Source organism: Eulemur rufifrons, chromosome 29, assembly GCF_041146395.1.
Source record: "Eulemur rufifrons isolate Redbay chromosome 29, OSU_ERuf_1, whole genome shotgun sequence".
NCBI lineage: Eukaryota > Metazoa > Chordata > Mammalia > Primates > Lemuridae > Eulemur > Eulemur rufifrons.
In genome coordinates, this window is record NC_091011.1 from 13,216,463 (window position 1) to 13,244,156 (window position 27,694).

Genomic DNA, 27,694 nt, shown 5'->3' on the forward strand with positions numbered 1-27,694 from the left:
ACAACTGGCTCTGAGCTGTCAGCTGTTAGAATCCTGTGCCACAGAGCTCAACATCCTTCCCTTCTCCTGCTAGGGTTCTCTGAGGTCCCACATTCTCTTTGGAGTTCACTCAAGTTCTCTGGTGGCCACCATCACCATGCCTTTCTTTACCAGTTCTGCCAGGCCTGGCTGGCTTTGCTGTTATTTGGGGGCAGGGGGGACTTGTTGTTTTTCCCATTATCATCATTCATTTTCCCATTATCACTCTAATCTCAAAGCTCTCCTCTGAATCCCACAGCTGTTGAAGTGGGGGAGGCCCTCTCACCATGACTGCTGTGGTTCCCAAGCACATGACCATTCCTTCTTGCCTTTCCTTGACCTATCCCAACTCTTTATTATGTTCCCAGGTGCATGGCCTCAGTTTTCTCCATTTCTTACGTAACAAAATAGAGGAAGTTGTAAGTTATAGTCACCCAAATTCCTCATGGGCATTCCTTATATTTGTTCGGAAAGAATACATTCACAAGCCTCTAGATGTGTGTGTGCTGGGGGGAGGTTGGTGGGAGATGACTCAAAAGACAAAATTAGCTTGTACAAGGTGCTCTAAACCACCTCCTAAGGAAAATGGGTCCTGCCAACCGCAGGACCTTTAGGTTTGCTGCATACTGGAATCTCTCAGAACTCTCAGTTTGGTGGAACAGAAGTGAGTTGCTCTGTCTAAGGGAAAAGAAGTCAGTGGGGCTGGACACTGACTAGAAGGGCAGAGAGTAAATAAAGATATCCCAGAGGGGGCATGGCTAAAGAAGAACAAAGGACAGACATTCTAGCAGGGAATGTTGGAGCTATTTGCTGTGATGTGTTTGATATCACAACCCCTCCTTTATAAACTGGTTTTGAAAAGATTCAGTAAAACCTTGAGTTTATGTAAGTGGATTATTTAGAGCATAGACAGCAAACTCAAATGTTTCCAGGAGCAAGGCAGGTTATGTAAACGAGTGAGGCTGCAAGTAGAAGGTGGCAGGGAGTGGTGGACATTGTGGCCAAATGAAGAGTACAGGCCCCATCCGAGGGCATGCAACTTTACTCATGCACATCAAACACCACACCTTGGCAGGCAGCATTCATCCCACAGGCCACTGCTCCTTACCCCAGCTTTAGAGAAACTCAAAGAAAGGCTTTGCTCCTGTTGCAAGGAAGATGCACACGAGGGCGGTGGAGCAGACACTGAGCTAAGAGGGACCAAGAGCCAAGTGAAACCAGAGGGTCACGTGAACAAGCTCCTAGGAAAGGAAGGTGAGACCTCAAGAAACAAACGGAGGTCACTAAACTGCTTGGTTTGTGACTGTTGAGAGAAGATTCTTTTATTTTTGAAAGGGAGGGCTGGAGAAAACCATCCTCAGTTTGCTCAAATCAGCAATAAAATCTACCAAGCTCCCCCACGCACACTGTGATGGGTTTCCTGTGCGGCAGGCAAGGGTCTGAATATAAGGTGTGGGTCAACGTCCTGCAGCATCCACAGGGGTTGTGAAATTTGCAGAAATCCAAAGAGAAGGTTTTAGATCTTCCCAACTTGTGGGACTGGCTGAGGCCCAAGCCAATTATAGCTACATCTCCAAGGTGAACAGGGACACAGCAGACATCTGGGTTGCATTTATAAGCCCAAAGTTCCAGGAAGATGGAAGAACAAGTTATGAGGGTGCTGAGTGAGAGACCGTCGAAAGGGCCCTGGGTGCAATGCACTTAAAAGCACTCTGCCCTCTGGCAGCTGGCCAGTCAGCGTGCAGAAGCTCAGGCCCATCCATTCTGTGCTACCTCAAGGAGTGTTTCCTTTCCTATGGCACTCCTGAGAGATTCCTGTGGCCAGGGATCTACTTGTGTTCCCCAGTACCTTCCCTACGCGCATGCTGGCTGGTGCGGTGTACACAGGGCCATGATGACCTGGGAAATGGGAGTGGGCAGCAGGAAACCCAAAGAGATGAGTCTGGCCAAGAGGAATATTAGATTCTCTTGGAAAAAGCGATTCTTCTCTGGGAATGTAAATGCTAAGACTGATTATGTAAAATGCAGCTGCTTCTGGCCACCTTCCTTGGTTACCTAAAGAAACTTTGTATGACGTGTGAATACAGTGGAGCTGAAAGATGGAAACAGAACTCAGCAGACATTGTCTGAGTCCCTGGATCCTGCCCTGCCTGAAGCCCTCCTACATATTTCTGGACTTTTTAGTCAATTAAATACCCACCTCTGCCCCTTTGAAATTTAACTTAAGCCTATTTGAGTTGAAATTTCATCACTTACAAGAAATCTCCTCCTGGAATTTCCCAATAAATTGGGGTCTGCTGTGCGGGGACATGGAAGAGCTGCAATGGTGAGTGAGGGCAAGAACGGTATTTACGACACAGCACACAGGACAGGGAACAAAATGCAGAGGAGCATGTAAAGTTTGTTTTTAGTTCATCCTTTGTCCTCTCAGCTGCGGATCCTTCATTCTCCTCTTCAGTGTTGTCAGGAGTTGCATTGTGTCTCCACAAAAGAAATGTTGAGGTTGTAATCCTAGGAACCTCAGAATATGACCGTACTTAGAAAGAGGGTTGTTGCAGATGTAATTAGTTAAGATGAGGTCATTCTGGAGTGGGCTGGGCCTCTAATTCAATGTGTCTTGTGCTCTTATAAAAACAGAAGTTAGAGACAAAGGCAGAATGCCATATGAGGACAGAGAAAAGATTAGGTTGAGGAAGCTGCAAGCCAAGGGACAACAAGGATTGACAGCCACCACCAGAAGCTAGTAAGAGGCAAGGAAGGATATTCCCCTACAGGTTTCAGAGGGAGCATGGCCCTGCATGACACTTTAATTCTAGACTTCTAGTCTCCAGAACTGTAAAGACAGTGAATTTCTGTTGTTTAAGCCACCGGTTTTTGGTACTTGGATATGGCAGCTCTAGGAAACAAATGCAAGAATCTTCAAGTCTCCTACCTCATTGTTGGAAAAAAAAAAAAAAAAGACTTAAAAGCTTAATTTTTCTGAAAACTTACTATATTAAAATCTCCCAAGACATTTGCACTTGAAAAGAACTGATGAGAGATGGCAATATGTGAATCTATAACGGTGGAATTTCAGACGTCAAGGAAGGGCAGTCTCAGAGTCCTAGAAGCCTGGAAGTGCCTGTTCATCACTGCAACAGAGGTTCCAATACTGAGTTTCAGGGTGTCTTTGGGATTTTTAGAGATGTCTCAGCAGCCAATGCAGAGCAGAGGATGGGTGACGAGAGAAAGGCTTAGGGGGCGGGGCTCTGAGACCCCACTCCAACTCTAACCAGAGTAACCCTCTTTTTATATTTTGGGATTCCACAGAAGCTTTCCTTTTAAAAAAAAGAATTCTGGTGTTAACACAGACTGAAAGTCACTGCGTTACGGCATTATTTAACTCACACTAAGGCAAAGTGGTTTTTTCTTCCTCTATCATTTCTGCAAAATGTGCCCACTTACATTTATGTTTACCATCAAAGCAGAGAGTTGGACACACAGGAGACACAGCATTATTCTCCTACTTTTGTTTTTAGCTATTCTGATGGACATGAAGGAAGATTAGCTGCTTTTACTTTGTTCTTGTCTTCGTTGAACTGAAAATCAAGATCTTCGTGATTCAAAATATGCCAGAAGACTGTCTGAAGCAAAAAAAGTCAAAACATCTAGTTTATTCTATTTGTTGATTTATTGGTTGTCCTTTTTATTTATTTTTTGCCATTGGGTGAACAGAGTAGGGTATCGGGATGTAGTATTCGCATTCATGTGATTGAGGCAGAAGCAGTACTTGAATACAAAAAAATTATGACTGATGCTAGAGGATATATAAGGGAAAGAGTAGCTTGACTTCTCTGCAATTGCAAAGTGTAATAATTCTTACACACTCATATCCCTTTATACTTTTCCATGATTATCACACTGGAAACCCACAGCCAGCCAGGGAGGTGTGCAGCCTGGTATTCCCAACAGGATCCCACAGACCAGCTCAGAATCCTCCCAGGCCTAAGGCCAGTAAGTGAGGGGGGAGTTGGGGCTCCCTCCTGTCCTCTGAGACTCCTGCTCTTTGTGATGAGTAAGTGTGTTTTGCTTTTTTCTTTTAAAGAGTCATGAGGTAGAGAGAAATCTTTAAACAAATGGCTAACAGGCGCTTCAGCCCTACTTTGCCACCACCACTGTCTCTGCATTCGTCATGTCTTTGTGATAAGCAACAAGTCCCAGGAAACAAATAGTGAATACACCATCAGTTCCCTTAAAAAAATCCTCCAGTTAAGCAGCTGAATCTCAAAATGCTCTTCAAATCATAATAGCTAATCATTCATCCACCCACTCTCTTCCTTCAGTCAAGACACTCAGCGACTGCACACAAGCGCACCGTGAGCTCGGGGCACTTCTGGCTGGCTGGGTGGGTAGACTATCAGCTTACCGAGAAAGAAGGGATTCTGGAATGTCACCGGGGTTTCTTTTCTTTCTTTCTTTTTCTTCCTTTGTTCCCCCCTGAGAACTCCTCTTTTAAATTAAAGGTCCAAGTTGGGTGCATTGAAAGGAAGAAGATAAATGTGGACCAGCCGGTTGAGGAAGGAGGGAAAATAATTTTTACTAGTATGGGCCTCTGCAAATACATCAGGGACACAGATACTTTGTAGCTCAAGGAAAAGCACCACGTTAGAGTCCAGGCTCCAAGCCCCGGGTCTTTGTTTTTGTGTCCTTTATAAAGTGGCCCATGGAGACAGCAGGCTGTGTGGTGGGAGTTCCCACTTCCCAGATTTGGCCCTAAGGGCAGATGAGTCCGGAGGAGAGGAAAACCCTGAACTTCCAAAAGCATCATCCCGCGAGAGAGGGAGTTTCGGGGTTGGCCTGGGGAAATGTAAAACAAGGAGAGGGGAAGCCAAGGGGGGCGGTGGTGGTGATCTGTGAGGCCTTGAATAAACGGGAGTCCAAGCCCAGAGCGAGAGAGAGGAAGGGGAGAGGAGAGGCTGGGTGGGAGAAGGTGGGCGCAGGCAGCACACAGCCCGGGCGCCCGGTTGGGGGGCGTCCCAGTTGTGTGGCGAGCGCGGCGCCCGTGACATCACACCCGGGCCCCCTTCTCCTCGCCGGGTGGGTGGGGCCTCGGCGCGCCGGGCGGGCGCAGGGTCAAGGAGGGGGAAGAGGAGGAGCAGGCATGAATGTGTCTGTGTGAAGATCGGGGAGGGGTGGAGGAGGCGGAGGGTCGGGAGGGAGCGCGCGCGTGGCTCGCGGCGCCTGTGCTGCCCCCCAGCCCCCGACCCCGGCCCGCGACGCGCCGCCTCCTCGCCGCCGCCGCCGCCGCCCGCGTCGCAGCTGGGACCCGCTCGGGGCTCAGGGACCCGGCGGGCGGGGGAAGTGCGGGCCCCCGGCGCGGCCTGGAAGGAGCGAGAAAGCAAAAGTAAGGCGAGCAGCACTCCAAGTTTTCCCAACTTCGCCCCCTGCGGCGGCAGGCGTCCTGCTGCTCGGCGCGTCCCCTCCAAGGGGAAGAGTGGCAGAAAGAAAAGGGACGGGGCGGAGGCGGGGGCGGAGGAAGAGGGAGCGCGAGGGAGAGAGGAGAGTCCGGCAACATCTGTTAAAACTTGGGGGAGGAGGAGCGCGGGGAGGAGGAGGAGGAAGAGGAAGAGAGGCGGAAAGGAGGGAGCGCGCGGGAGGGAAGCGCAGAGCCGAGGGACAACTTTTCCACCCTGTGAGTAGCGCAGGCAGCGTGGGGTCGGCGTGGGGGGCTCCTCCACCCAGCTCGGGGTTCCAGGCCGGGATGGGACTTTCTTCCAGAAAGTCGATTGGATGCCTGGAGAGGCATACGGCGGGGGGTTTCTTTCTTTCTCTTTCTCCTCCCTCCCGCGGTTGAACCAAATCAGAACTGTCACTCAGGGCCTGTGAGTCAGAAGGGATCGGATTACACGATCCCTGAAACTGATGCCGGAGCTGCACGAGCGGGAGGGAGCGGGCAGGGGCAGCGCCACCGGCGCGCTCGCACACTCGCACTCGCGCACACTCGGCGCTCCCACTCGCCCGCGCCGCTCTCCCGCCCTCCCCGCGCGCCCCGCGGCCGCCCGCGCCGCACCATGCCCGCGGCGGGCGCACCCCGCGCCCAGCCCGGCCGCTCGCGGTAGCCCGAGCCGCCCGCGGCCGCGCGGAGCCCGGAGCTGCCCGCCCGCGCCCCGTGCGCGGGTCTATGGGAAGTTCGGGGACTTGACAGCCGCCGCCGCCGCAGGTACGTCCCGCCTGAAGTTCTTTGTTTCGCGGGCCCCGCAGCCCGCTCCTGCGGCCGCGCCCGCGCCTGCAGGTCCAGAGGTGGTCCCCAAGGGGGGACGGGATGGAATGAAAATGGCTGTCAAAAAGGCGCTCAGATTTAGAGAGCCACCCGTTAGGCGTCGGAGCCAGTCTTTCATTCGCTCCCTGCCTCTTGAAGGTCCCTTTCCAAGTGTCTGACCCATCGGCCGTCCGGAGATTGACTAGAGAATTTCTTCGTCCTTCGTCCCGAGGGGGGATGAAGTTTGCCGCAGCGGCGACGGCGTCCCTCGCCTCCACCCCACCCAAAGGGTTAAAAACTACGTTAGACCCCAAAGCTCCCGGCTCGTTCCTTTGCGCTGTTGCGCTCTGCTCCTCGGGCGCCCGGCGCGCACGGCCCTCCGGGTGGGCGGAAGGAGGCGGACGGCGAGGCGGGCGCGCGCGGGGACTGTCGCTGCGGGGGCTTTCTCCAGCCTGGGCTTCACTTCGGAGCGTGTGGGGGATGGAGAGAGGCGCGCCTCCGTCGTCTTAGAGGAAAAGTGAAAGTTGTACCATCTGTGTATGATTTGGGATTCTCTTTTATTTCTTTTCCTTTCCAGGGGCAGCGCACACAGACACACACAAAAGTAACCGTGGCCCTTGCAATGATCAGTTAAGAGGCCGCATTTACGCAGAGCAGAGTTGGGTAGGAATCACTCTGCAGGGAACTGTTGCTTTCTTGAGAAGCAGCGGGAGGAGGTGGAGAGGGTGTAAATATTGACCCCAAACTTGGAGAGTTTGTGAAGCGACTTTTAAGCAGATTGCCGGAGTCGGACGCTCCACTCTACTCCTGGCCTTTTACCCTTTCCCGAACTGGGTGCTCACGTTCTGGATTGCGCCTCCTTCAGTAAGATGCCATCCCCCTAGAGGCGCTGGACCCGGGCTTCCCTGGCCGACCCCGTGTGGAGAGAGGATTAAGGAGCTTTCCTCCGCCAATGGTCCTCCTGGCCCCAACTTCTCATCTCCCGGTGTAGACTGTCCACTAGACTCTGGCCTTGGGTGCAGTGCTTATGGCCCTCTGCCAGTTTCTATGTACATATATTTATGTAAAACATTTTCTCCCAGCTCTTTGCCAGCTGTTCCACATTTTCCAGCTGCCACTTCAGTTTGAAATGATGGACTGTCCGCGTCTCCAAGTAAAAGAGCCCTTTAGTCAGAGGTATGGAGGGCCGGCCGCTGTACAAATACATGGCGCTGCCATTAGCCGGCTCGTATTATTAGTTCTAAAAAACACCCCCTGCTCTCCTTTTCCTCTCCACTCTCTCCTCCCCAATTAGTCTTTCCAGAGCACAATATATATATACACTTCGCTGAAAATTCAAGTAATTAGGCCTTTCCCTCCTAAATGTGATTTTGTACAGAATTTGTATGAGGCCATTTTTTAGATCCCTGAAATATGTGTCTGGTGGAAATAAATTAACTTTTGAAAATAAAAGGGTTCCAGCCTGAGTGCGCTGGGCATGGCTGGTGGGGAGCCTGTGCCGTGGCCATCTGAAATGAGCTCATTTCAGTCTATTTAAGGCAGGAACTATTCATCCTCCCCACGTTACACTTTTTGTGTTGTTTGATGTCTTAGCATATTATAGACCGAAATCTTCAAGAATTGGCCTAAAGTATTAATTTTGAGTATTTATGTAATTGCTCGGTAATTTGAATAGGTGCCTTATTGATTGATTCCTGTAATTATTTCATTTAGGTTTTAAATTAAAAATTAATAATAGTCTGACAGTTTCCTAATTACATGTGTCAAGATTATTTTGAAAGAGGAAAATGCTATGTTTTAAAATAGGGAAAAATCCTTAAAATCTGTCCATTTTTTTCTAAAGCAGAATAGTGTTTCAGTCAAGGGGACATATTAAAGCAGTGGTGATTGCTTTTAACAATGTAAACTCTGTGAAGTATCTAAAGAATTTGTTTATGCTAGGAAATATTGGTCTTAACAACCTGGTACACAAACACTTTGGCCAGTTAGACTATATTCAAACTTAAAACAAACATGAAATAACATTTAAATTAGTTGTAATAGCATGCTTATACAGAGTAGAGAGTTTATTTTATACTAAAAGCTATTTAATTAGAAACTCCCTGCCTAAGGGGAGATCCTTTCAGGGTATGTAATTCTTAAAGTCAGCCTAGGGAAGCTTTGGTTTAAGATGCATGAATGAGTCTAATGTGAGAGGTGTCTAGTGAAATTTCACACAAGCAGGAACGCTTTAAAAGATATATAGATTGTATTATTGTTAATAGGCTAGTAGGTCCAACTCAGATGCCTACCAATTCCTGGTGCCTTTAACATGCTTATATTCCTTGACTGAACCCTGACATAAACACATTTCTATTGTATATCTAATTTGCAAAGGACCATAGACAGAAATGAGAAAATTCAGTACTGATGAAAAATGGCTCTGTTGAGTTATTTCATTACTTATTTAATGAAAGAATCGTTAATTTATCAATTTGATGCCCAAGTCTAAAAGTTGGACTTTCCTTTGTTTCTTGGCCAGTGAAGTTTCCTTAATTACCTTCATGCTGCAAGGGTTTCAGACTTCCTCTGTGCTTGGCCATTTAGAGGTCCTTCCTTCTATGTAAGGTATCCTGCTTTCTGAGAGCCCCCACGTCCTTTTTTGAGGATAGCGTTTGGGAGCTTAGGAAAGGAAACAATTTAATGATTCTTAGTGCATGCACTCACTTATATGGAGACAGTAATGTACTAAGAAAAACCAGTCTTGAAGGAAAAGTGAATCAATGAGTCATGAAATCCTCAAGAAAACCTTAGTAATGGAATGTTAATGCTTTTAGACTATAGTAGATTATCTTAAAAGTCAGACTTTTCTTCTTTATGCAATTGTTGTAAATCCTCAGCTAAAGAATTCTTTGAAGGGGGTTTTAGTTTTGCTGGCATTCATATTCTGAGGTCTGTTTGATTTGTTTTGGAAGATTCAAGAAATTTTCTGCCAACTTACATCATGAGAGACAATTAAAATGCTGAACCGACTATAGAGGAAACATACATATATATGTATATTTGTTAAACAAAAGATTCCACTGTAATAATGACTTGAGGTTGTCTTTTCATTAAAGCCTAGTAGGAGATGCTGCCCTTCACTTCATGTTGTCATTTTTCTAGATGAAAATTGATCTGTTTCTAGTTTCAAAGCAAATAAAGGGAGACAGAATAAACAACAACAGGGCAGGGGTACTGCTGCAAACTTTTTCAAGTACTTTCAGTGTATTTTTCATCTTTGCTTTTATTTGATGGGCCTGTGAAATAGAGCTGTAGACTGGCGAAGACTTTAAATGAAATTTCACACTTTGATGATTTTTTTTTAAACTTTGATATATTGACAGCAAAAGGAGCTGCAAAGCTTTTATATAACTTGAGCAGTAACGCCAAGCAGCAGTCAAACGTCTCTATGCATTTGTGTTTAACTGCAGAAGAAAAACATGTCCATGGGCAGTAGAGGTTCTTATCAACCCCCTAATCCCAGATCCCAGCAAACCTTGAGGGCATGCCTCAGATCTTGCTGAAATCACTGTAGACTCTCACAGTTTGCAGATTAAATATGCTATGTGTTCCTGGCTCCAACACAGTTTTATGAGCTCACTAAGCTTCCTGTTTTAAGATCCTTTTCTTAAGTTTTTAGGAGCTGCTAAAGGCAATGCTGTCTGGAGTAAGTGGTACTTGTTAATTTAGAGACACTTTAGATATTTCATTCTCTTTTTAAAAATTGCCAAAATTATTATTTTTAAATTGAAAGGCTAGTTACTCAGGGAAGAAGGAGGAGAGCCGTTTGAAAGAAATTGGATGTTAAATGTGTTTGTAAGTGCATTTGATCGCAAACTTTACATGGTGTCTCAATTGTTTTATGGCACTTTTCTTTGGCCTGGCCCCTGAAAATTAGACTTTTTTCACTTGTAATTCTAAATGCACTATATTTTAGTGCAAAATTTCTTAGCTACTCATTACCTCTGTGAGTGTTTTTTGGTTTTTTTAAATGTGAAAGTGTTTTTTGTTCTGCGTGTGTATATTTCAACCCGACAAAATGTCTCAGAAAATCTATGGCCTTCTAAAGAAGCTGAATGAAAAAGCCATTACATAGTTAATAAGGTGGCTTTGGAACATTTTAGCCCCCTCCTGAAAGGCAATATTGTGCTGAGCTCCACATCTGCATCTGTGGTATCCATAGTTGTGTCCTCATATATGGTGCTTTTGCATTTTGCATAAGAGTTATAATTAAAAAAGAAAATACTTACATCATTGTCCAGCAACATGTCATATAATTCCCAAGAGAACCCAAGCCAATTTTGTGTTTAAAGGTTATTCAATGAATGAAATTGTGAAAGCCCATTTGTCAAAGTACTGCATGGTTTCTGTTAGTTTTCAAGCCCCAAATTCATTGTCTGCCCGGGCCCAGCCATTAGTCATCAGTGTATTAGTGCTGCCTTCAGGCCAGGCTGGCCAGCACTTCTTCACACCATTATAGCTTTGAAAGTGTACTCTGTCGACTTGTAGAATTACTGCTCTGATTTCCGCTTGGCTGGGTTTGAGGTAAGTCCCCTCCCTACCTTCTAGCTGACTGTAATCCTTGCTTTCTTTTAAAGCTCCTTTCCAGAGATTTAGGGGAAAACTTTCCTAAGGGCCGTGTTGGCATCATACTGTGGTTTTGTTGTGGCATGCACTGTACATATAAATTGTACCTGAAGTAAATTGGATTGATTGCTGGCCTGAAATAGCTAGAGGGTTTTTTCTTTTTTTACTTTTTTCTTCTTTTGGAGGGGAGTGTATGGTGAGTGGGGAGGTGGCATGGGACTACCTTTTGACCACAAGCATTTGGTTGTGCGTTTGTGTAATTTTTATGCCACAAAATTAAACTAATTAAATAATGGGAGATAAGTGCAATTTTATTTAAATCTCTTTTGGAATAACTTCAAATTCAGTGTGACATTATATTTGCTTATTTTCATGCAGAAATTTTTAGCTTTCGATACTTTGACTTTTTTTGAAGATTGTGTAAAATGCCTAACAAGACTCCAGAGTGCTTTACGTTACAAACTATTGATTTTTACAAAAAGAGACTGAAAACTCACCATTTAGATGAAAGATAAGTTTCAAATTGCAGTAATGAAGGAATGAGGCAGTTAAACCCTATTATTGATTTCATTTTGTGATATTTTTAAAAAGCATAATGCAGTCTGAAGAAAGTTATCAGTGTGTAGAGAAACCTCATCCAGCAGCTTAAGAATGAAGCCTTAATGACTAAGATGTATGCAGACCTGGAATCCAGGAGCCAGACATGTGGATCAGGCCATGCCACTCCAGGACAGTGTCTGCTGTTTGAACTGTGGATGCTGAAATGAAATTCCATACCAAAGAGTTTCACTGGGAGGGTATGTAGCTTGTCGTAGGTTGGCTTGGCGGTTTTGTGCATCTAAGGGGTGAAAAATAAGATAGCTGAAGGATTTTTCTATTAATAAGCAAGGTTCATAGGATAAGTGGACCATGGTAATTTTTGCTGAATACGCCTTAATTAAAAATCCTTATATTTTGAAAAAGTTGCTTTTAAAATTGCAGTTAAAATTCAAGAATCGAAAGTCTAAAAATTAGGAGGATAAAGTATGATGAATAATACTTCACAAGAAAATATGTTAAGTACCTTTGGGATCTCTATAGATGATTTTAACATGCAACAGGTCATTGTGATATTTGTGATAGCTTAAAAGTAAATTACTATTAACAGAACATGCACTCTACCCCCATAAGCTTTACTGTAAGGACACACAAGATTCTAGGAAACTTTTATGACTATAAAAGTTCTTTGAGAATGATTAAATTTTTTTCTTCTACAAATGTGTGAAAACTTTTAATTCCCATAAGCTTCAGTGAAGTGGGACAAGGGACACATTTGATCAGTCATGATGTTTTTGTGATATATGTGGATTTAAGAGGAATATAGTTTTCCAGAGCTTAGCTGATCTACAGACTGATAACTGACTTACAGATCTCCTTTTCTGTCTAAGAAGGACTGTTTGTATCCAGCTAATGCACACAAAGTGCAGTATGCTCCACATTATTGCTCATTCTTTAATGGCACCTGCTGCAGGCTGCTTCCTGCAGTGCCCAACCAAGGCACATGGGACTCATTTTATAGTTTTGCAGAACTCAGAAATGGTAACAAGTATTAAATAGAGACCTCATACTCCCTTCAAATGTTTCTCATAAAGGACTTCTGGCTACAGAGAAAGAGTAGCTGATAATCTTTTCTTTTAAATACACGTGGCAGAAAAATGAAACTGGCACATGAAAATGTCATTTGTGATTTTCACTGTAGTAGCAATGATTACTTTCATGTCAAAGAAGATTTTCAGTGGTTGAAGTTAGATATATGGATTTCTTTAAAGTTTAGATGTAGTTAATTTACTAAAACCAAATTCCCTTAATCCATAGCCAGGCAATTCTTTCTCCTTAGAGTAATTCAGTTCCCTTTAGAGTAATTCCAATTTGGGATGTCTGTCATGAATACTGCTTATCTGAGATTAGGAACATCAGAAATGTAGGAAAGAAAGACTGAAAACAATAGGAGGCAGATTTGGGGAACCCTCTGGGCTACCGATGGCAACTTGGGCAGATAGCAGCTTTCTTATTTGCAGTTAAGGCTTTAGGCTTTCCTGATTGTGAAAAAAAAGTCATATATAAAGGTAAAATAATTGTACATGAAAAAATACTATAGTTAAAAATTTATGAGGATTTCATTAAGAACTTATGAAATTGGGCTTCTTTTCTTGCAGAAAAAGTAAGGTAATACTGACAGGGAAGGGAGAGGAAGCCTTAGAAATCTTGGGAACTGTTGATGTGTTACAGAGGTTATGCATATCTAATTGATTTTAAGTTCAGAAAGATATTTCGAACACAAGGAAGTGTCAACCACATTACAAACCTATAAAAGCTTTTCTACCGTGCATGATTACATGAAATCCACTGAAATGTTTTAAATTCCCTACATTTTGCTCATTGAAACTCAAGACTATTTCTCACTTCCAGAATTGATCAAAAAGTTAAAATCAGCATTAATTTGTCCTTGATTTTGTAAAAAAATTGGTCTTTCTAAAGGATTGTTTTGTTTTGTTTTGTTTTTTTAGGAAATTAGTTATTTAACAGGTACAGTAAGGTAAATCTCTAATAGGAACTTTACCTAAACTGTTGCTCCTGGAGTAGCATCTTGAAGTAGCAGCTTGATCTACTAGTTATAAAAGTGGAAGGAAATGTCACTCTTCAGTTATACAAGGAAGGCTGCCTCAGAAATCCTTACACAGGCTGGTTTCTTCTGGGTACTTAAAACATTAGCACATCAGGGAGATCATTGAGCTTATCAATATACAGGCAGGTGTAAATAAATGTAATTTCTCCGGAAGACAGCCTTCTTCCCTTAGAGCAATAGTTCCCCTGAGCTACACAGAGTAACTTCTCACTCAAGGCCTAATCATGGTGTTGTTAATAGCATTGCCTTGCCTATTGGAATGTCTTCTGTTTCTGGTCTCTCATTGCCAGTAGCTGTTTTAGCCTATCAGAAACTGATCAGTTATCATTAATCAGGCTTTTAACTTAGTTGTTTTAAATCTTTAAATGCATTAAGAAAAAAAAAATCAGAGTTATTACTGCCCAAGTCCAGGCAACTTAAAAATAAACCAACTGGATTAGGGAAATAAATGAAGTCTTCTGTTCAGAAAGGATGAACTACCAGCTTATAACTGCTGCTTCGCTTCACCCCAAATTAGAAAGTCGTTACATTCAGTTCAAACACCATCTTAAACGTTGGCTGTAGCATTGGTGCTTTCTTTTTAAACATTTAAGTGTTTAAACGACAAAGGAATCCTGCTTGCATGGAGGTGGGAGGTTTCACTGCAGAGACCTACAAGGGGAAAGGCTGATTTTTTGTATATGTACCCAGAATTGTGATTTTTCATGCTCTTTATTTATTACATAAAGCCTCTAGTGATTAAGGTAGAACTCTGGGACTCCACTAAGGGCCTCTCTGAGAGACAATGAGGCAATGTGTCTATGCCTTAGCCATTCACAGCACCTGGATCTATTTATGGCAACTAATGAAGAAAAACACATTTGAGGGCCAGGTTAATAGACGGTGAGTTAGAAGCACTGTGAGTGAAGCACACACCTATTGGTTTCCTGAAGACTTTTCAAGTGTTCCCCAATGTTTTATTATAGTGTGACACACAGGGTGTTGCATTGCAAAGTACCTGGAAAGCTGCACCTCCCTGAGTTCAGCTGGTTAAAACAGCTGTGTGAATGCAACAAGGGCCGTCCTCTGCAAGTGTTTTTTGGAAATTTTCCTGGGCCAACTGTAGAGAGAGTTTGCAAATGCCCGTAAATATTCCCGAGGAGCAGGGTGACTGTTCTAATGGGGATGGACAGGGCCGCTTCTCTGCGCTGGAGGGGAGACCGCCCGGCTCCGCGGGCGCTGGAGACTCCTCCACCCCCGCCCCCCGGGTGTTTTTCCCGTTCCCGCGGCCTGGCTGGCGGAGGTGCATTGTCTCCCGAAGGGCCGCTGCAGGAATGCGCGGATCCAAGTGGGGCCTGGGAGCACCGGTTTTGCCCCCAGACACACAACCTTTTCGGAGGAATTCGGCATGCTCGGTTTGCTGGCGCACTGATTGGGGCGCGCCGGCCGGGAGCTCGCAGCGTGGACTGCCCCGCGCTGATGTAATGATGATGGATGCGGCGACACGGGGCTGCAGACGGCGCTGCGCGGGCCTGGCGCGCTCGCTAATGAACCCACCGCGCCGCCGCCGCCGCCGCAGCCGAGGGGACCTCGAGCAGGGGACTGGGCTCGGCGCGGGGAAAAGTGGTGGAAAACATCCATTGCCACGGTCTGAGGGAACCAGAACCTGAAGGGAACCCGACAGGAAAGGCAGAGAGACCTTTCAAACAAATTGGCCATCACCACCCAACCTGATCGAAACAATTAGCATAATCAATGGGGACTTGCCTTTGTAACAATGCAAGTTTCTGTTTTGGGCTACCCTCCCCCATTGCAGCTCTAAGTGGCGACTGTAAAGGGGACGGCTCCAGGCTTTCTGTGTGCAAGTGCTGTGTGTTACGAAGGTCCCCACAAGAATTCGGCAGGTCCTTCTCTTGCTCGCTTTCAAATGCGAACGTACACTACAGCATCACCAGGCCAATGGCTCCAGGAAGCTTTAAATGCCTTGTTTTGTAGGAGGTTGAGGCAGGTTCAGATTTATAATTTAGAAAGAAAAGATCCACCTGCAGGCAGGTTGCTAGTAGGAGAGGGATTAGATTTAAAATAGGGTCTGGAATTAATTGTGCCCTGGGTTTAGGCCTGGGGAAATTGCAAAAGGTTCAGGGATAGTTGAATGGGAAAAAGCCTTGACTGTTTGCTTTCAGGAAGGAATGTTTATCCCTCCTTTTACCTATGAAACTTCAAGCTCTAGGAGGCATATGCTATTAGAACAGTTTTCCTTGGTTGCAGTTTTTTTTTTTTTTTCTTTCCTCTCTTACATTCAAGCTGCTGGGACTCAGACGTCAGTTACGAACATTTTTTTCCCCCTTAAGCATGAAAAGGCAAGGGGCATGCCAGCAAATCTTGCATGTAATGTTTCGGTAGTGAAAGGGATTGAAGGAGAACAGTGTGGAGTTGTAAGCAAAGAAACTATATTGGAGGGGAAAAGTCTCATTTCATTCACATCTGAAAAACTGGCATGTTTGCCTCAGAGAAAAGTCTTTGAAGCGAAGCAGAACTTAAAATTTTCCGTTAATACTTAAGTTCTAAATAAGTTAGGTTTTTAAAGAGTGCTATGGAGCCACTGCCCTAGTTGTGTTTCAGGATCATCAGGAATTTCTGCTGTTCCTACTGCTTTTAATGGATTGATTCAGAACGAGTTTCCAAACTCCCCTTACTATTCTATGAAAAATCCACCACCACAACTAGAAGCCACCACCCTTTTCTGCTCACCGACTCTTCATGCACAGTTTGATGAGGTGTGGGCGTCTAGAATGTTAAAACTTTCTCTTTTATGACTGACAGGGACAAAGTTGTAAAATAAGCTGATATAATTTATAGGAATGTACAGGAAGCAGATGTCTGCCTTGGCAAGTTGCCATCTTTATAGCCCCGTTCCAAGCATAAACCACACTTTTAAATAATTAGTTACTAACTAATGAGATCCAAAAATAAGTTGTCAAAATAGAAGAAGGGGGTAGATTCTTGAGTGACCAAGGGCCTATTTTTTAAAAATCCATTTCAGACTTTCAGACGGGGGTAGGAATTAGTATTCTCTAAAACCATTAATTAGTGTGATTTCAGTCAGTGCCTGGAGCTTTACCTCTTCTCACATGAGCCTCTGCAGTGACGAGTATTGGGAAGGGTTTATTGCTTTGTTAAAATGAAGTCCTTTGCCTTGGGGGGGAAAACCAACAACTCCACAAAAACCAAGTTTGTCAAGGAATTTTGGGGACTTGTCTCTTGACTCCTGTTAATTAGCTCCCTCTACTAAGGAAGAGACTTAGTTCTCACTAGGAAGCTCATCTCTTAATGGGGTTTTCTGGTCCATTGCATGTTTCAGCATGTAGTTTTAGCCTAGTAGATTCTTTACCCAGATTCAACCAATAAAACTGTATGTGTGTTTTGAAGGGAACGATTATAGTATAGTAAATGCCTGTTTATCTCAAATGGTGAAGAATGGAGTGTTCTGATTCATTAAATATTCCTGTTAAGGTTTTTAGTTTTTATGTAATTTGCCAGTTTTCAAAGAAACACTGAATATAACAGAAAATGTATGGAGCTAAACCAATGGTGATTGAAATTCAAGACACTGCAGAATCATGTAAGTCACAGGGTCATCGATATGATCATTTGTTTACTCAGTAAACATGCTTAGGTGTACTAGGAGCTGGGAGGGTAGAAGCCTTGTCCTCACGGAGCTTGCGGTCTAGAGAGAGGAGATGGACATTCAGCATAGACTTTTCCAGATGAAGGAGAGTTCATTATAATTGTTATCAGTGCAGGGATAGGTTTGTGTAGACTGCTAGAATTCAGTACTCTGGGTGAACTTCAGTGAGTACCTACTGCACTGGGTATAGGGCAGTGAGCAAACATAAACCTGTAGAACAGTTGGAAAGCTTTAGTGAGTCTGACAATTAGTGGTGCTTGTTAAAATAAAGGTTCCTGGGTGCCCCCCTCCAAGGCAAATGCATTGCATCAGGGCTTAGACCCAGAAATCTGAATGTTTACTAAGCACTGTAGCAACCCTGGTACAAATGCTTCTTGTACCACACTGAGAAACAGTGATGTATTGGATTGAATTGTTCTTGTGGCATACTTTAAAGATGCTATTTAAATCAGTTTTGGGGGTATTTTAAAAAAATAAAGAATCATTCTGAGATTGTTAGATCTAGAAGAGACCATTGATCATTTTTCCTTTAAGGATTCTTTATCCAGATTCTTGGAAAAGCTTGGAAAGTCTGTATCCTTCGGAAATTAAATGTGCACTGTTGTGTTTAAAGGTATTTTGTGGGGAGAAGGGCTTTAATTTTTAGCATATTCTTAAAGGACATGTGTCCCCTCCCTCCAAAGAGAAATGTTAAATTCCACTGTCTGATCTGACGTTTGACAGACAGACAACTGAGACTCAGTGACAGGTTGCCGGAGGTTGTGCTCTGGACACCTCCAGGGGTGCCATCCAGGTAACCCTGCACTTGGGACTTGTATGCAGGGGCAGCCTTGGGAAGGGAAGTCTCAGCCCCTTCCCTATTGTACTTTGCCATTGCTCTTTGAAGGGTGTTTCTGAATTTGGAGTGGATCTTACAATTGATATGTAAATTTAACTTAGTGCTCCTTTTTTTTTCTTTTTTATTCTACAAAAGCTGTTCTTAAATAACTTGTGTGTTTTACCATGAATGACACTGGATAATCTTGGAAAAGAAATGGAAGTTAGGGGAAGAGCTGGTGCTACAGGCCTGCACAGCTTCTGGTTCTTAAGCATTCTAGTTATTTGAATTCCAGATCAAGAGGAATTTATTGTACAGTCAGTTTACAGTTCCCCTGCAAATATGAGTTAAAGATGACTAACCATATTTCATCTGGTATTTTAACTTTTTTAGTCGGTTAAGCAGTTGCTTATTTTATTTCATTAATTGCTGTTTTGATTGAACACAGCAGCATCTGCTAAATGTAGAAAAATAAGCAGATGACTAGACCTAAGAAATGCCCTCCATGGGTGTTACAATCTAGATAGCTTGAAGAAAACATGCTAGAGAGCATACTTTTCATCTTTTCTTGTATTCTTTGTAGGTGTAGAACATGACTGCAAAAAAGAACAGGAAGCAAATAGAGTGAGAATTGATGAATGATGAGTTAGGCCGATTATCACATGAATGAAGCTAGTGAAAGACAGAGGTACCGAACTTGCTTTGAGCTGAGTTTTAATTTTTTCCTTCCTTCTTTCTTTCTTTCTTTCTTTCTTTCTTTCTTTCTTTCTTTCTTGACAAAGTCTTGCTCTGTCCGCTGGGCTAGAGTGCAGTGGCGTCATCATAGCTCACTGCAGCCTCGAGCTCCTGGGCTCAAGTGATCCTCCTACCTCAGCCTCCCGAGTAACTGGGATTACAGGTGCCCACTACCTCACCCAGCTAATTTTTCTATTTTCAGTAGAGACGGTGTCTCACTGTTGCCCAGGGTGGTCTTGAACTCCTGACCTCAAGCCATCCTCCTGCCTCGGTCTCCCTGAGTGCTAGGATTACAGGTGTAAGCCACCATGCCCGGCCAGTTTTAATATTTTCTAAGTGAGCCCAGTCTTTGCTATCAGAGATCTTTTGACTTTTCCTGTGGGATTGAGAGCATGTTCTATTACTTTTGTCCTAAAAATGCAAAGCAAATGAATTGAAAAATTCTTATTTCTTAAGAAAGCTTAAAGAGTATAGTTTACCTGAACGAATTAGGATTAAGAGGCATATTGCAATTCAGATATCTAAATGAAAGAGACAGAACTCACTGGCTGCTTGGCATGAGTTACCCTATGATTCAGAACTTTGAGTAGGCCTTGGATATTGGAAATTGGCAGACATTCTTTGAAACATCTAATTAATAATTAAAAACCTTCTTCTGCTTTGGAAGTTGTCCAAATGCCCCTTCCTATAAAGTTGACCACCTAAAGATAATATTTGTAGATGTAGCTTAAATGAGTAATGTGACGCTTGAGTTTCACAGTATAGACACAGTTGAAAATTGAAATATTTAGACGATTTTGATAACAAATGTCTGGTAGGAATTTGGGAAAAGTCCCACATTATTATGGACATTTACCGCTAATCTCCTTTCGCCTGTGCAGATAGAATTCAACTGGCTTGTTAAAGTTTGAGACATTTTTGCTAGAAAACTTGTGCGGAAGTGTCCTCCAGATTTTGAATTTGCTAAAGCTCAAGGCTTTTCTCAGGTGACAGAGGAAATGGACTTTTAAAAGTGAGGTTTTCCTTGTCCACCATTCTTTGAAGTTGATGGCGCTGTTGTTTTCTTTAGGCATTCCTGGTGGAGAGGAGCTGAAGTAATGCGAAGACGTCATGGAGGCCCAGTCCCACAGCTCCACGACCACTGAGAAGAAAAAAGTTGAGAATTCCATAGTGAAATGCTCCACTCGGACAGATGTCAGCGAGAAAGCCGTTGCCTCCAGCACCACTTCTAATGGTGAGTAGCCACAGGGATTACCAGCAGCCAAGCCTACAGTCATTTTTATGTTCTCTGCATTCCTTGTGAGTTGAGCATTTGCACCTGGACCAGTGTTTGTTCTAGGAGACGCTAAAGAAAGCAAATGGGACGGAGGGTGGGGGAAGGCGTGGAGTGGGCAGGCTTCAGTAATCTCTGTTTTGGCACTCCATCTACACGCTGACTTCCAAATTTTCTAATTTGAGATGTAAATGCGATAGATTATTTATTATAGGAAGTTCCTGTTTTGGCATTTTGGAAATCATCTTGATTAGCCTGGCGAGAGTTCAAAATGCTTTGTGTTTTATATGGAAAGTCTATACGAGCTGGGATAATTAGTTATTACAGAAGACGCAAAGTTGTCTTGTCAAAATTAGTGATACATATGATTAGAATGGAAGACCAAAGTTCATAAGGGACTTAGCAAAAATTAAATAATTTTTTAACTTAAAAAAAATTTAGTGACAGGATCTCCTCTTAATCCCCAATTTTAAATAGTCTACTATAAAGGATTTTGAAATGTGTTAATGGTTGAACCTCAATGTAACATTAGTATGTGAGATGCAGGTTTTGTTGTTGGCTTATAGAAATTTAATTTACTTAATTGCATTCAGAGATAACATAGAACCTCCATTTCTATATGCTATATTTTAAAAATTTGAGCAAAGTGTTGAGAAGCATTGTGGTTCAAGCATGGAATATTGAAAAATCCCAGAGACCCGCCCTTGGTAAAAACAGACTGAGGCTAATGGTAACCTTCACTCTCTGTCCCCACTTTTCCTCTGTTGTGGGCCATAATGCCTTTGCTTTTCGTAGATTTCATAGCCATTCCTGGCCTCCCTGAATTTGACTCTACTTTTTCATGTGCCCTTGGGAAGAATGACTGGCCCGTCCTCCTAGTTCCTGACCACTGCCTATCTGGGCACACTAATTTGCATGAACCAACCTGCTACTTTCTTTCTGTGGGCTTATATTTTCTTTATTCCAGGAATGGTTTTGCTAGATTCATTTATGATTTTTTACATCTGAGAGTCAGAATCTGCTGTGGAAGGTAACTGATTCACAGAACCCTAGCCTCTAAGGGCAGATGTTCCTGAGGAGACTGGCCACTGCTCTCTGGGTCCATCTGTGTCTGCTGAGAGAGCCTGCTCTTGCTCACCCAGTTTCCTAAGTGTGCATTGCAGGCTGTGCAGGGGGTAGAAGGAGCTGGCTGTTAAACCCACTGGCTAATGAGTCCAGTTTTGAATTGATCCTTAGGGAGGTATATTTTTGCCTGGGTTAAAATAATGAATTTACATATATGTGAAAATATGTCTATATTTCTCCCTTTATTGGTGGTATTTAAAGTCAGGACTGGAGCTTATTTTAATTGAGCCAGAATATTTGCATTATTCTCCCACTGTGGTTATAGAAGGCATATTTCTCCATAAAAATGTGTTACTCCTGTTTCTTTTTTCTGGAATTTGTAAAATTTAAACAAACTTATTTTCAGAAATACCAGTACATGCAGTGTTGGTTATTTGGTAATTTTAATAGTAATTTTGTAGAAATAAACACTTTCTGCATTTGACACTTCAGGAAACATCAACGTCTGGTTATCTTTATGGTGTGTGTGAGTGTGAGAACAGGTGAGAACAAGCGAGGGTGGGTTTTAGATGCTGCTGCTCGGGGTGGAGCCTGCAGGAGTGATGTCCTGTTTGTGAATCTCAGCAGAGGGGACCACAGTGCTTCCTTCTCACGAAGATCCTGCTGCTTCTGCCACCCCCACTCCTGGCCACGTGCTCAGGAGGTTTTCTGCTGCTGCACTTGTCTTGAGCCACTGTTTGACTTTAGGTTTCCTTCGTGAATCTGTTGAGGGTGACTGGGAGCAGAATCAACCTGGCCAGCCCCATGGCAGCCAGGAAGCCACGAAAGAAAATTAGTCAGAGAAGGAGCAGTCGTGGTTTACAAAAGTTAGTCTTATAGTTTGAATTAATCACACATCTGTTTCCTCAACCCCATTCCACACTGGCTTCCTGCCATGATTGGCCTGTACCCTTGAAACCTACATTCCTCCTAGAGGTGTATAAATCCTGTCCTGTTTGGGGGCAGGCACTCCTTAGTCAAGTTTTTGGGGCACATGCCTGAAGGACAGCTGTCTTAGAGATCCTTCGAGCTCTGACCATTTTTTTTTTTTTTTTTTTTTTTTTTTTAGTGTTTCTGTTTTTTCTCAGGGATTTACTGCTTTTTATTTTGGGACAACATAAAGATCCAATCAAATACAAGAAAAATGGAAGTGCTGTTTTTAAACATGGATTTCAGCCTGACAGGTGGATTCCGGGAAAACAAGCAAACAAATTTAAGACAGGAAAAAGCAAAAGAAAGGAAAATAAACCTTTTTCTTCGTTTATGTGAATGCTCATTACAGTGATCTTTTTTTACAGAGTACTCTGTGGAGCCTCTTTGTTCTGCAGGCTCCTACCTGGTCTCTCTCCCGCTGCACTCGGCCCTGGGCACACAGACCAGGGTGTGGGCTTTGGTCCTGAGCCCTGTTTGGGTTTAGAGCTTGTAGGGTGCAGGCTTCCCCAGGTTGGGGCACTGTGGGCCCTGTGTGTGTGCTGGCTGGTGGCTGCCATCTCCACGGCCCTCTGTCCTTAAGTCTGTCTGTGGCTGTGTCCATTTGTCTCTCTTCCTGTCATTTCTCTTTTTCTCTATGAATATTTTGGAAATGCTTGGATACCTACACTGAGGCTATTCACAAAAAGTAAAATAGAATCATCTGGATGCTATAACAGGTAGTACTGATTGTTATTATTTCCGTGGGGGTGGGGGGGGTGGTTTCTTATGCTTTCTTTACAAAGCTCTGAAATTCATCCATTCCTAACTGAACAGTGAAAAATGAGTTCAGTCTCAGGAACCTAGTGAATGTATATATGCATTTTCTCTCCCATCCACCATTTCATGATTAAAATCCAAGGAATGAACAGAAAAGTTTTGTTACTGGCTAAGTTATTGGTTAAGTTGACTTAATTAACTTTTCCAGCCATTCTGTGGTGCAATTTATTCTTGATTGTGTCTTCCCAGCCAAACCACGCACATTCCACTGCATGTCCTTACACATCTGTTTTTGTGCTTTCCTCAGCGGAGTAGCTGCTCCTAGAATAACATTCATATAGAGTTTTGTTTAAACACACACATACACACAACCCAAAGGTATGGTTCAGAAACCTTGAATAGCATTTTAAATAAGCATTTGCCACTTAACACTGAAATTTAAAACAACACAAGTGAAAAACTGTGTTTTAGATTTTGTATGGAAAAAATGACAAGCCACATTTGGTTTTTTAACCTATAAGAACCTAGACCAACATTTAAAGCCTTCAATAGTCTTTATGCAGGAACTGCAATGTACCCATAGTTTCACATGCCCATAGTTTGATATTAAACTTCAGTGTCATTTTTGATATGTAAGTGACAAAGGAGGTGACATTTAGTTTTCTGTATTATTTAAGTGCAGTTTTGATATAAGTGATCATTTTTGGCATCCAACATGGTGGCTTTTACATATAAAATATGTATTCAAGTATTAGGTGTCATTGTTAACTTAAAAATGTCTATGTCTGTTAATATTCCAAGGCTATAAGTAAAATACTTTAGTAATCAGTTTGTTTCTGGTATGGATTCATTACTTCCTTCCTAAGCGATGTGTCATGTTTTCTAAATAATGAGAGTCTTTAAATCTAGATCTTCCAATGTTTTACACATTCTCATTTTCATATAAAATTTTCTTCAATGACTTGCAAATACTGACTTTTAATCTGAAGTGTTTGCCTCATTTTTAGCCCACAATTTTTTTTAAAAGGAGTAATCTGATAGTTCTTGTTAATCTTCTACTCCGCTTTAGAAAAGAAAGAAACTAATGATAAATGTATGCAGGCCATGGTCTTGGGGGTGTTTTATCGGATCTGGTAGTTATTGGGAACATACCCTAGGTGATAGAAAGCAGAAATTATTATCCTAATGGTGATGCAATCTGATACCAAAGTTGATAGATTAACAATGGAGAGGAAGTTCCCTGTTCACTTTGATTCTTTCAAAAAGAACTTGATTCTCTGCTTAAAAAAGAAATTTCTTCCAGGTTTGTAAGGGGAAAGTGTTGCGGTCTACAAACACCTAAGGGGATGTCCTTTTTTTTTTTTTGCTTTAACTTTTGCTTACTTCCTAGACTTATGAGTTGCTTTCAAACTGTCCATTGCATGATGTCTGTTGGTCTCCTGGCTGGGAGTGAGATGGCTTTTTTGCCTTTCATTGGAAGTTTGAAATTCATGGCTGTTCTGCACCATGAGTTCTGGTCTCCTAGATCTTTTTTTGTGGTAGGATGTGCCCAATTCTGGTTGGAAATGGGCAGACAGTTCACACCGTATAGATGGCCGGTTGTGAGTGTCAGTTTCTTGTCTCTTTAGAGGTCCAACCCTTTTTCTTTGCCATGTCCCTTTTCTTGGCATGTGACAGACGGGTGGACAGGACTTTTGGATAAAATGGATGTTGGTTCAGAGCACGCACAGGTTTTGGGATCTGAAAGCTTGGGTTGAGTTGTGGGCTAGCTGTGTGAGTGCGGACAGATTAACTTCTCAATGTCTCAGTTTCCTCATCTGTTTAGCAAGACGATCATTAGATTTACTTCACAGCTTCTCTGGGAGGGTTAAGTGAGGCAATGCCTGTACCATGCCATAAACATATAGTAAGAGCTCTGCAAACATTAGACATTGCTGTTAGGATAAAACATGTTGATGAGTTACATGTTATAAATCCAAAACAAAAGCATTGTGTTTTCTTGAAAATACACATAGGTTTTCAAATTAAGGGAAATATGTTTGCTAAAGTAACGGTGAATTTGCTGGACTTAGATGTCTGAAAAATAGTTCAGGATGTTCCACAAATCCCAAAAGTGACCAAGTTTGCACATCTTAAGGAAGGATACATTAAAAAAAGCAATCTTTCTGCCTTCTTAAATCAGAAAATAGGGAAGATAATTTTAAGAGAATTTATTTTGATCTCTTTAACCTTGAAAACTGATGTACTGATCATGGGTTATTGCATTAGAAACAGCATGTGCGTTTCCCTTTTCTTGATTCTTTTTTGGCGATGGGCTATTTCCTTTCAGGTTATGATGCCCATTTGTAGGGTAGTTTGTGTTGTATTAGAGTTAGATTTTATTCTTTTAAAAGAGCTTTCCTGTTTGTAAATTGACTAACTGATGATGAATAATCTGATTCTCATAAGAGCCCTGATTCTCCCAGGCTCCAAACTCTGGTTACCACTGTATTCTTTATCTTGGCTAGGTATATCACCTGTCCTGTGGTCACCCGGGCTTGAAACTGCACCATCACCTTTGACCCTTCCCCCTCTCATACTTCCTGTGTCCTACCAGCTTTGAGGTCCTGCTAGATTTTCATCTGTAATTATTCATCCATATGTTGTCCCTTCAGGCCACCCTAATGCACTATGCTATTTAAACCCTCACTACCTCATGCCTGGACAATTAAAATGTCCTTCTGTCCAGTCACCTTGCCTTTGGTCTCCACTCTTCTATACGTGAGACTTGCTCCTGCTAAATTAATCTTAGTACAGTTCTGCTTATGCCACACCCCTGCTCTAGAATCTTCAGTGACTCCTGGTGACCTGTAGAATAAAGCTCACAGTCTTTAACTTAATATGTAGGTATCTTCTAAAATCTAACCCCAGTCTGACATTGCAATCTGATAAGCTCTACCATCCCATTCTGTAACCAGGGCTTTAGCCAAATGGAAGGGCTCTTTGCCTTTGTTTATGTTTCTCCATAGAACAAGTATTTTGCTAACATAATGTCTGTTCAAATTCTTCTCAAATGTGAGTATGTTCTCAGTCTCTTTCTCTCCCTGTATGATCTTGTGTCCTTTTGAGAATTATTTAGTACCATTTGAGAATTGTTTTGTATTTTGTCTTTTTATTATTATTATTTTAATGAACAGACTTTGGATTTTTGAACAGTTTAGGTTTACAGGAAAATTGAGCAGAAAGTACAGAGTTCCCTTCCACTCCCTCCGCCCCCAGTTTCTCCTGTTATTAATATCTTGCATTAAGGTGATACATTTGTTACAGCTGATGAATTGATACTGACACACTGTTATTAACTGAAGTCCATAGCTGACATTAGGGTTCACTCTCTGTGTTGTACAGTTCTATGGGTTTTGACAAATGCATAAATGTCATGTATCTACCACTACAGAAATCTATGGAATATTTTCACTGCCCTAAAAATCCCATGTGCTCTTCCTTATTATCCTTTCTCCTCCTCCGTAACATTTATTTTTAATATTTTAGTTAAACTTCTTGAGAGTACCACCCATTTTTGTTTTTTTTTTTTTATGCCCCTCAACCCCAGTTCAGTGTTTTGTGCTGAGGGGGCCTCAGCAGATATGGAGTAAGCCAGCAAAGTACAACACATGCTTGCCAGTGCTGTGGGACAGTGGGCAGGGCATGTGTAACAGAGCCATTGTGTAGTGTTGTGCAGCGAGAGGCTAGGGTTTGAACCCTAGTCCTGCCATGTAATTGCTGTGTGATCTTGGGTTAAATACTTAACCTCTCTGACTCTGGCACAATGAGTACTCAATGTTAGCTATTGTTAGTAATAGTAGTAGATTCTTTTGGATATAATTTGCTAGGATTTAATTCATCAATACATTTCATCACACTCTTTTCAATATCATTTGTTAGTAATCTACAAATTGTTCAGCTTTAATCTGATAGAATTAGAAGGTATTGACTAGCAGAAAATCCTTACATGTGGTTGGTCAACAGGTTGTAGCTTAACAGGCTAGTTAGGAGCTAGGATCAGGGAATAGTAGCCAAATCATTGGTCCTGAGACTGGCACAAGTTGGGATTTAACAAATCAAATGCTTTTAGGATCTACTTCTCATTCAAAAGTGCTCACTGAAATTATTGGATGAAATCACTAATTTTGTACTAAGGTGCTTCCTTAAGGGCAAGACTCTTTTTTTGCTCTTGTATATAGCTATTGGATTTTTTTCTCTAAAAGAATAATTCCTATGTGTTCAGATAAATCAGAGATAAATACCACTCCCATTTTGCCACAGTTTTCCAAACTTGGGAGTAAAAAAGAAGCCACAGCATGATGTGTTTTGCTTGTGGAATGTTTCTGGGTTGCTGGTCATCACTTGTGACCAAGTGGTGTGAGTATTTCAGATTTTCAGAAACAAACTGGTCAGAATCAGAAACAACCACTAAATAAATAGTGGACGCTCATGGGCGGTGATTGTGGGAGGAAAAGCTCCCTCTGGGGAGGTGGCTGCTGGCCTCCCACCGTTTACCTCTCTGACCCCCTAGGTTGGGGGAGGGCTTGTTTTTCCAGGCAGCTTGTGGGAGACAGGGTGATGGTAAAAGCAGTAAACTTCCTGTTATCTTGTTTACGTGGAAACGTTTCCAAATACATCTGCTTTAGTTTATATTTATTTGTGAAATTTACGTACAGTAAAATTCACTCTTTGTGATGTGCAGTGCTGTGAGTGTTGACAAATTCATAAGATCATGTAGCCACCACCAGCATGGAGACACAGAATAGTTCCAGCATCCCCTCCCCCCAAATTTTGACAAATAATTGTGCTTCAAATGCAGCTCAGTAATGCATACTGTTACCAGTAATAATCGAGTCACC

At 42.7% G+C, this 27,694-nt stretch overlaps 1 protein-coding gene across 1 annotated transcript in view; it reads left to right on the forward strand.

The window, feature by feature from the left end:
• Positions 1–6,195: 6,195 nt before the first annotated feature.
• GLI3 (GLI family zinc finger 3) overlaps positions 6,196–27,694 on the forward strand; it is a 258,402-nt gene continuing 236,903 nt past the window's right edge. Inside the window, exons 1-2 of the mRNA XM_069461897.1 lie at positions 6,196–6,217; positions 19,818–19,982. Of these exons, the coding sequence (XP_069317998.1) occupies positions 19,859–19,982 (124 nt within the window). The 5' untranslated portion in view covers positions 6,196–6,217; positions 19,818–19,858. The remainder of the gene's footprint in view (positions 6,218–19,817; positions 19,983–27,694) is intronic.